The sequence below is a fragment of the Pteronotus mesoamericanus genome, unplaced genomic scaffold, assembly GCF_021234165.1.
Source record: "Pteronotus mesoamericanus isolate MK-2021 breed Mesoamerican mustached bat unplaced genomic scaffold, CSHL_Meso_final scaffold_118, whole genome shotgun sequence".
NCBI classification, from domain to species: Eukaryota; Metazoa; Chordata; class Mammalia; order Chiroptera; family Mormoopidae; genus Pteronotus; species Pteronotus mesoamericanus.
The window spans coordinates 4,321,911-4,331,766 of NW_026555301.1; the positions used below are offsets into that span (position 1 = coordinate 4,321,911).

At 52.5% G+C, this 9,856-nt stretch overlaps 1 protein-coding gene across 4 annotated transcripts in view; it reads left to right on the forward strand.

Moving 5' to 3' along the window:
• The window catches only part of TPRA1 (transmembrane protein adipocyte associated 1), a 30,692-nt gene extending 21,237 nt beyond the window's left edge, over positions 1–9,455 (forward strand). For 2 of the 4 annotated variants that reach the window (XM_054587501.1, XM_054587503.1), the window contains exons 3-12: positions 2,711–2,851; positions 3,009–3,141; positions 5,668–5,754; positions 5,849–5,921; positions 6,033–6,112; positions 6,690–6,800; positions 6,922–6,982; positions 7,180–7,282; positions 7,376–7,456; positions 8,760–9,455. In XM_054587501.1, coding sequence (XP_054443476.1) covers positions 2,711–2,851; positions 3,009–3,141; positions 5,668–5,754; positions 5,849–5,921; positions 6,033–6,112; positions 6,690–6,800; positions 6,922–6,982; positions 7,180–7,282; positions 7,376–7,456; positions 8,760–9,003 — 1,114 coding nt within the window. In that variant the 3' untranslated portion in view covers positions 9,004–9,455. Of the gene's footprint in view, positions 1–1,183; positions 1,235–1,257; positions 1,305–2,710; positions 2,852–3,008; positions 3,142–5,667; positions 5,755–5,848; positions 5,922–6,032; positions 6,113–6,689; positions 6,801–6,921; positions 6,983–7,179; positions 7,283–7,375; positions 7,457–8,759 lie in introns of those variants that run through there. The other 2 variants (XM_054587504.1, XM_054587505.1) reach the window with 2 other exon arrangements.
• The last annotated feature ends 401 nt before the right edge of the window (positions 9,456–9,856 follow it).

Here is a 9,856-nt window from a genome sequence, read left to right on the forward strand (position 1 = left end):
TGAATGGAGCCCTGTCATGTCTGGTACACAGACACGTTTCTTATTGCCCTGTTATCCTTTAATACATGGCTTCTGTCTTGTGATCTAAAATTGTTGCTCTTGTTCCTACCACCACATCCACATTCCAGCCAGTTGGAAGGGAGAAGGGCACAACTTGAAATTGACAATCCTCACTGCTCATATCCAGTTGGATAAAACTTATTCATGTGGCCATGGCCAGGGTTAGGGGGCCCTGGGAGAGTGGCCATTGTTCTGGGAAGGCATGTGCAAGCTAAAATCCCAGGGCTCTAGTAATCCAGGAAAGGATGCATGTTGGGGATTGCAGCAATCTCTGCTGTTTCCTGTCCTTCTGTCCCACGCTTCTGTGCTCTTCTTATCTCAGCACTTATCTCTAGACATTTGCTTTTAAAATATGGGCTTTTGTACTGGCTATAGGCCTCCCCTCCTAGAGTGAAGATCCTATGGGGGAAGGTGTGTACCAGCACCCAGACTCCTGCCTGGATCACAGCTGATGCTCTGCACGGCCTACAGGTGGTGAAGAATGCATGAAGGAAGGAAGGGGTGGGGTTCTTTGGCCACTTCTCTCATTAGTAGAGAACAATGAAGGAGCCAACTTCTTTCTTTGGATCTAATATGTGTCAGGCATATGTTCTCTCTCTTTTATTAAAAAAGATTTTATTTATTTGTTTTTAGAGAGAGGGGAAGGGAGGGAGAAAGAGAGAGAGAAACATCAGTGTGTGGTTGCCTTTCGCGTGCCCCCTGCTGGGGACCTGGCCTGCACCCCAAGCATGTGCCCTGACTGGGAATCGAACCAGTGATCCTTCGGTTCACAGGCCGGCACTCAATCCACTGAGCCACACCAGCCAGGGCAGGCATATGTTCTCTAATGTTCTTCACTGTTGGTATGTCCTCAAGTTGCAGGTGGGCATGTGATCCCAGAGTCAGTCAGTGGCTTGTGGGGAAGAGGGATGGATGGCCTTGAGCCCCAGGTCTTGCCCTAACCCTCTGGAGTCTTCTGTTCCTTTAAGCAGGTAGCACTTTTGTTTCAGGGCTGTGAGAAATAGTGAGGATGTCCCTTCATCCCCTCCAGCTCTGCCTTGGGCCTGCTACTGTTCAGGGAAAGTGTTAGTGACAGGTAAGCACTGATTCCTATTGCAATGCTACAAATCCTTCTTTCCGACAGGTGTTAAGTATCCTGGGCTGCACCTTGCTGAGTGAGAGACCTGTGCTCTTGGTGTGTAAAAGAACATCTCAATTTTTAAAAATTTACTGAGGTGTAACCCATACAGACAAGTGCATGAATGGTAGGTCCATGAGTTAATGAATTGAGACACAGTGAGCACGTCTGTGTACCACCACCCAGATGAAGTAACTAGAAGCTGGTGTGCCTCCCTCCACCCCTCTGCCTTCCATCCTCCACAAATGTGACTTTTACCCATCTGTTTGGCTGGGGTCAGACTGCATGTCTGCCCTGTGCATGGCTCCCACAGCATTTGTATCTGTGAAGGCTTTTCATGTTGCTTCCTGTAGCAGTAACCCATTCTTCTTATTTTTGTGCAGTATTCCACCATTCGTGGAAACTGCCATTCTCATGAGGATAGCCCCAAGCCTGGGGCTATTAGGAACTTTCCCAGAAGTGGAGACTCGTAATAGGGTCCCTGTTCAAGTCATCATTTTAAATGCTGGCCTCTGTTACATCATGGTGGCCAGGCCACAACTGGCTCACTTGCCCTGAGTCCCCCAAGTTCCCTGTGGAAGTCTCTGCCATGGTCATTGCAGGACCAGCCCTACTGCTGCCCTCCCCAAGTCCTGTGACCTGCAAGCCTGCCTCAGTTGTCCAGGGTGGCTCCAGAACTCTTAAACTACCAGGTTTCCTATCTTCCAGGCCGGACTCTGACCTCATTCTTAGATCATCATGTGGGTGCTTGACTGCCAACCCTTTCCACTCATATTGCCTCAGCAGCTCCCTTTACTTCCCTCCATAGCACCTCTTATTCCCTCACCTCTCCACTTAGAGACCTCCATGTTTCTTCTAGGGACAGTGCAGTGTTCCCTCTATTTGTGCCTATCTTTCCAGGTTGGGCAACAGAGGGAGACAAGGGCTTGAGGGCCACCTCAGGTATGCACGATACCCTGCTTTGGCACTTGGTGGCTGTGACTGCACTTGGCCTTCAAGTGGTTCTGCATGGTTTTGGAGGGTTGGAACTGAAGCTCAGCTACTGAGGACTTCATGTGTGTGGGCTGATGGAGGCACCTGATGCCACTTATCTACAACCTCACAGGGTGGACACTATTGTTACCCCCATTCAAGGGACAGGGGAAACTGAGGCACAGGGCAAACAAGGAAATAAGGGGCAGACTGGGACATGAACCCTGTCTCTTGCTACCCTCCCCCCTGCCCGCCAGGATTCGAGGAACTAACTGGGATGATGCCAAGTAGCTTCCATTGCTGTGTCTGGCACAGAGGCAGGCTCAGTCACTGGAGGGGGAATGCTTTTATTGTTTGGGGCACAAGACAGCCTGAGACAAGGGTCTGGGTCCCTGTGTAGGGGTTGGGTTGGGGCATGTGCGGGGAGCACCACACCTCACCTCTTGCCTGGTATCATGGGGAGTAGGCAGCACTTCTTGTATTCCACTGGGAGCCTGAGACCCAGAGGCCCAGGGCTACACAGCCTCTGCACTGCTAACATGGTGACTTTCACACCCCAAGGCCAGCTGCTGGCGGGATGGAAACACTGCAGGAGGAGATTTGGGCCAATGGGAGCACAGTGCTGCCCCCACCCCTGGCTCCCAACATCAGTGTACCACATCGCTGTCTGCTGCTGCTCTACGAGGACATTGGCAGCTCTAGGTAAGGCAGTCACAGCCTTGCTGGGCTGGCTGGCTATGTGTGAGTGGGTTTTCCTGGCGTGTGTGTATGTGAGGGATGGAGAGAGAGAGAGAGATGGGTGGGGGTAGGAGGCAGACACAACCTCACCAGTGAGCTGGTTTCTATACCTGTCCACTAGGGTCCGATACTGGGACCTCTTGCTGCTCATCCCCAATGTGCTCTTCTTCATTTTCCTGCTCTGGAAGCTTCCGTTTGCTCGGGCCAAGATCTGCATCACCTCCAGCCCCATTTTTATCACCTTCTATATCCTGGTGAGTTTACTCCAATTGGTGATAGAAAACCCAACTCCAACTGACTTAAACAAAAAAGGGAATTATTAACTGCCTCTGTAATGACAACCAGCTTCAGGTATGGCTGGATCCAGGGGACTCTGGACTCTGTCTGTCTCTGCATCTCTGCTCACCTCTGGCGTTATCTCAGAAGAGTTCTTCCCATATGGTGTCAAAGGTAGCCAAGAGGAATTTTGAGCTAATATCTTGCCTCCCTGCCAATCTAGCAAAGAACCTCCAGTATAGACCTGGGCTTCCCTCTCATTGGCCCACTTTGGATTCTGTGTTCAGCCTTGAGCCAATTACTGTGACTAGTGGGGAAAGAGGTATTTTGGAGTTGGGAAGGTTGGGGGTCAGCTCAGCCAGACCAGCAGAGGATGGTGGTCCCTGGAAGAAAATTGGGTAACCATTACTAGAGGAAAGACAAATGGAGTCTGGATAGGGAAAAATACCCACTAAGCCTCCATTCATCTGCCCTTCCATCGACACATTCTGTGAAACTCTTTGGACCGGACTTCCTGCCTCTTGGGAGAGCATATATTCTCCTTACTCAGTGTTCTTGGTGGGTGTTGCTTGGGGAGAGCAGGGCTATGGCTGAGTAGGCAGACCCAAGATATGGGTTATCCAGCTCCTTTTCTTCAGGGCTCAGGCCTGACTAACTGGAGTCCTCCCCTCTCTATGCCTCTTAGCTATCAATCACTACATGAAAGCTGGGTGGCTCCCTGGTCTTCCCCTTGTGGCCTGGGTCAGAACTTCCCAGTTAGAGGAGTGGCTAGTGGACAGGCAGAGAGGCAGGGGAGGCTGTTGGTGGGTCTGCTGACTAGATCTCCACCCCCGTGAGGTGGTGTTGGATAGGGATGGGGATCAAGGCCTGCTTTCTGCTCTGCCCTCTCCCACAGCCTCTCTGACCATTTATTTTGTTTGTGTATTTCAACAAATATTAAGCACCTACTGTATGTCAGGCAGATGCTCTTTCTGGGGGAGCAGGCAGGGGAAAGGGACCAGGGCCAATGCCCAAGAACGTGAAACAAGGCCAGGGGAACCGGCACTGGTCCTGCCCTCTTTCTCTTAGGGACTTGTCCTGGAGAGGAGGCAGCAGTAAGTGCACTTAGGCAGACCATCTCCAAATCCAGCTGTGCAGAATGAGACCTTGGGCCAGTGGCTTGACTTCTGTGTGCCTCAGTGCCATCCTATGTGATGTGTCTTGGATTTGATTTTGCTTGTGGCACTCTGGTGACCTCCAAATGACAGCGTGCATAGCTCCTGCCCAGTGGTGGTTTGACATACAGTAGGCACTGGGCAGTTTGTTGCTTCTGCAGTCTGCCCTGCTGAGTGGTGTAGGCCTCCCCAAAGCTTGGACATGGCTTTCATAGCACAAAGGACAGAGTATGTATGTATGAATGTGGGCTCTTTTGTTTGTATCTGTCAGAAAACTAAACTTAAACCCACAGAAGCCAGAATAAATGTATTGACTGAGAAACTGACGATCCTAGGGCTTTGGGCATGGCTGGATTCAGAGATTCAACGATGCTGTCAGCACCATCACTATCTCCTCAGCTTGGTGACTTTCTGATGGCCCTGTCTCTAGCAGTCTCCTCCCTTATGGCACTCAGGCAGCCCTAGCATCCCCAAATGCTTTTGGGCTTATATCCCCTCAGTTTCCTTTTCCAGTGATTGTAGCTGAAGTCCTGGCTGACTTTCACTCAACTCCCTTGTGTCCCACCCCCACCCGCAAATCAGTGGAATGGCATATAAGAGTAGCCAGCCCTAGGTCACAGGTCAATCTCCGAAGCCAAGAATGGTGGAGTCACCCCCTCCCCACAAACCTTGTGAAGGAGGAGAGTGGGAGAGAAATGAGGCTGTTGCAGAGGAAAGGGGTGAATACTAGGCTGACAGAAGCCACAGATGCACAGGCACTTCTGAAAGGCCCCGCCTGCCTGCAGAAGTGCTGCCCATTGAGGCCTGCTCTGACCTTCTGTGGCACCTTCCTTAGGGTCTGTGATGCCTCTTCCCCGTGGCCTCCTTTCCTCCAGCCCCCACGTCTCAGAATTAAAACCATTAATGTGACAAGACTAATGGCAGATGTGAACCTTGACCCGACTGGGTGCCAGGCACACTTTTACATTGATTTACCTATTTAATCCCCCTAGTGATCAGATGTAGTGGGTGCTATTATTACTCTTTTACAGATGGGGAAACTAAGACGTGGAAGTACAGTTACTTGCCTGAGGTCATAGAGGCAGGAGGCAGCAGAGCTTGGATTTGAACCCAGGCAGTTTGACTCTACCATGTCACTAAACAACCATTCCATAGCTGGGTCACTGAGGCCAAAGAGGGGAGGACCAGGCCAGTGGAGGGTGGTCTCCCTATCTCCTGACTTGTTTAGTTTGGAGTCCTTCCGTTCTTGAGGAATCAGAACATTGCAGATGTGAGATGTGGGTTTGCTGTCCCTGTGATTCCCAGAGGTCTTGTTCCCCAATTCCACGACACCCCCCTCTCGCCCACCAGGTGTTTGTGGTGGCGCTGGTGGGCATCGCCCGGGCCGTGGTCAGTATGACGGTCAGCACCTCGGATGCTGCAACTGTTGCTGATAAGGTGTGGCTGGGCCTGCTGACAAGGGGGGTGCTGGGCACTGGGGAGATGGGTGACCGGGCCCCTAGGCTGACACTCTACCCACTCTTGTGTCCAGATCCTGTGGGAGATCACCCGCTTCTTCCTGTTGGCCATCGAGTTGAGTGTGGTTATCCTGGGCCTTGCCTTTGGTGCGTCTGCTGCTGGGGCCAATATTCTTCTTGCCCCTCCCTGGCTGGGGGTCAACCCTACCACAGTCACCTGGGCTGGCCCCCGCTGACTGACCAGCATGTTTCTTCCAGGTCACCTGGAGAGCAAGTCAAGCATCAAGCGTGTGCTGGCAATCACTACTGTGCTGTCCCTGGCCTACTCTGTCACCCAGGTAAGAGGGGTTGGGTGGAGCAGGGCAGCCTTGGGGGTTCCCTGGAGGAGGCCTGCAGTCAGCAAGGGCTAAGGTATCCACTGCCTCCTCGTCCTGGATAAAGGTTTGAATGTATCAGGTGCAGTGTCCTCAAATTTTAAATGCATCTAGGGAATCCTCTGTTGTGCTTATTAACAAGGCAGGTTCTGAGGGCCCTTCCCAGATTCCTGTCTGATAAGGTGGGGTGGCAGAGGGGAGGGTGCCTATCACCTGCAGTTTTAACAGGCAGCTCAGGTAGAAGAATGTAGGTCTGCAGACCACACTGAGCCCTGTATCGAGACCTCTTTCTTAGATTGGGACAGGGAATGTCCCTTGCCCAGCTCTGTCCCCTGCCGCATGCTAGGCCTGCTGGGTGCTGGAGCTAGAATGGGCAGGGTTTGGCCAGAAAGCAGGCTGCAGCAGGAACCTCTAGTGGCCAGGCTGGGTCTGGGCTTGGTGTGGTGGAGAGCATCTGGAGCTCTGCATTGTGAAAGGCCCCAGGGAAGGGGCTTTCCAAGTGGCAGAAGCCTGTGAGACTCTCTCCTGCCTGCTCCTGCAGGGGACACTGGAGATCCTGTACCCCGATGCCCATCTCTCAGCTGAGGACTTTAACATCTACGGACATGGGGGCCGCCAGTTCTGGCTGGTCAGCTCCTGCTTCTTCTTCCTGGTGAGGCAGAGGGTGGGCCCCGGCCTGGGCACCCTGGGGGTGGCTGGGTGGGCTGGGGCCTGGCCTAACTCTGGGCCTGGTTCTCCCCAGCACCATTCTCAGCTCCTCTTTGTCTCTGCAGGTGTACTCTTTGGTGGTCATGCTTCCCAAGACCCCTCTGAAGGAGCGTATCTCCCTGCCTTGTGAGCCTCTCTGGGACAATCCTGGATTGGGGGAGGGATTCTTTTTGGGCCACTGTGGCCTGGAGCTGGAAAGCCTTGGGTGGGAGAGAAGGAAAGAAGGATGCACAGGGGACCGATGGGCCTCAGGCACACACTTGGGATGAAGTAGGGATGAATTGTGGGGGAGAGGGCAGGACCTCACACCCCCCACCTCCCAGCGCGGAGGAGCTTCTATGTGTACGCAGGCATCTTGGCACTGCTCAACCTGCTGCAGGGGCTGGGAAGCGCGCTGCTCTGTGCTGACATCATCGAGGGGCTCTGGTATGGAAGCTTGGGGAGCTGGGACTGGGAGGCCCTGCCCGCCTGGGGAGGTCCCACCCAATGAGGCCTGCTCTGACCTGCCTCCTCCCCCAGCTGTGTAGATGCCACCACGTTCCTCTACTTCAGCTTCTTCGCACCCCTCATCTACGTGGCCTTCCTCCGGGGCTTCTTCGGGTGAGTCCTCCCACAGGGGCCCATGGGGCTGGTGGGCTGGAGGTCTTTGCAGAGCTCAGGGCTTTCCCGCTCACCGCTGGGGGTTGGAGGGCTGCAGGAGCCCCTGTGTGGCTTCAGGCAGAACCTTGCCTTCTGTTTCTTGTGCTTGTGCACCTGTATAATATGGCCTCTAGAGCTTCCCTGCTCCAGATGCAGTCTAAGACAGGACAGACAAGGCAGATGGAGTGTACGTGTATGTATGTGTATATATAGACATATATACATACTCGCACACTCACATATACATACATACACAGATATATGCATACCTATATACCCACATATGCATATTCACATACATATATGCACATATACATACATATACACTTTCCCCACAAGAGAGACTGGCTATGCACATTGTTTTGCACTTGCTGTTTTTCATTTCAGAATAGATTAGTCATTCCTTTAGCATACATTCACTGCCAGGCACTGCTGTAGCCACAGGTACAACTGGGAACAGAATATACACAAATCTCATGCTCACGGAGCTTGTATTTTAGCTGGGGGTGACTGGGCAGAAGAGCAGGCTTAGGAGGAGTTCAGTGTGTATTTGAGCTTGGGATGGGTGCATTTTTGTGCAAATGTTTGTATGGAGGTGTATTAGGGAGATGGGATGCTAATGATGTACAAGATTAAGGGTTAGACCCCAGGCCTTTGAGGTGGTGGAAGTTCAAGCATTTTTCCACAACCCCACCCTTCCCCACCTGCCAGGTCTGAGGGTGGGGTGGGGTAATCTTCCTCCGGAATGGGAAAGCTAGGAGAGGGCTTTAGAGGTGGAGTGAGAAGGACTAGATAGATTGCAGCCTAGCACCAATCTGGCCTCAGGCTACTGTTTGTAAATTAGGTGCAGTGCTTTCTCCCTCAGAAAGTGATTCTGAGGATTGAGGGATTGGGTGAGTTCAGAGTGAGTAGTATGGAAACTGCAGAGGTGGAGATCGGAGCCAATGCTTGCTGAATACATTGGGCCAAGTACTGTTTTAGGCTGTTCACCCTCCACAAAGGGCCTCTGAGGCTGGGGTTGTTGCACCCATTTGGGGTGAGAAAGCAGACCCAGAACATTTTACATAAGCGCGCACAGCCAGGAGGAGGAGGCTGGGTTTTAGCTTTGTTGGATTCCATAGTTCAAGAAATAGGGACCTCAGGTTGTGTGTTAGGCAGCCATTAGCATATGTCCTCCCGGTCTGATGGCCTCATTGCCCAATGGGGGAGGTCCTTTCTGGATTCAGATACTAGGGTTCCCCTGCCCCTCTGTCCTCCCTACCAGCTCAGAGCCCAAGATCCTCTTCTCCTACAAATGCCAAGTGGATGAAACTGAGGAACCAGACATGCACCTGCCACAGCCCTATGCTGTAACACGGCGGGAGGGTCCAGAGGCAGCAGGTGCTGCCAGCACACATTTCGACTCAGCCGGCGGGGTATCCTACCTGGATGACATTGCTTCCATGCCCTGCCACACGGACAGTATCAACAGCTCGGACAGTGAGCGCTGGAAGACTCTCAATGCCTGAGTGCAGCTGTCTGGAAAAGACTGCTGGGGCCCATGGAGGATGGATGGGAGAGGAGGCCAGGTAGCACAAGATCCCTGGAGGAGGAGGATAAGGTCATGACACCTTGTTTAGGTGGCACTGGTGTGCAGGCTCTGTCCTTGTTGCTGGGCTCCCAGGTCCCCTAGCCACCTCTGCCCTAGCTGTCCCTCTCCTTTCCATCTTGCCCTTGCCCTGCTCTGCAATGTGGCCCAGACTTTGATCTCCCAGGGCCAGTCCTGGCTAGGCTGGCTGAGGGCACTTCTTTTCTCCAATGGAGAAAGCCTGGGCACCCAGGACTGATCTGGCCCACTCCCTACAGCACTTTGGCCTTCCTAAAGCCCACTCTTGCAGGTGGGCTGAATCGTGTATATTTTCTTGATGTATTTTTTAATAAAAAGGAAAAGGAATAGGTGTTGCTGTGGAGACTGCAAGAATATGTGGCTGATTCCTTTCAGGGGCTCAAGGGCTGGGGTATTCAGATGTCCTGGCAGATCCCTCTGTATCCTGAGCCCAGGGAGGTCCAACCAAGGAACACTGGCCAGTGTGTAGGCCCTGCTGGCTGCTGGGAGGTGGAATGAAATCTGACCCTAGCCATCCCTGTTTGAGTGGAAGAGACAAATATGGAAAAAGATTTTTCTGTGGACTGTTTTTCTGCCCTGTTGAAGAGTGTAGGGATTGGAATAAACCATCTGGGTTTTGTCCTATCTCTTCTGCACTGTTGGCTTGAGCCAGCCACTCCCTCCTACAGCTCCAGTTTTACCATCTGTAAAAAGGGATAAAAAGCCCTGTCCTGCAGGGATTTTGTAAGAACTAGACACTAATAAGTGTGAATGAC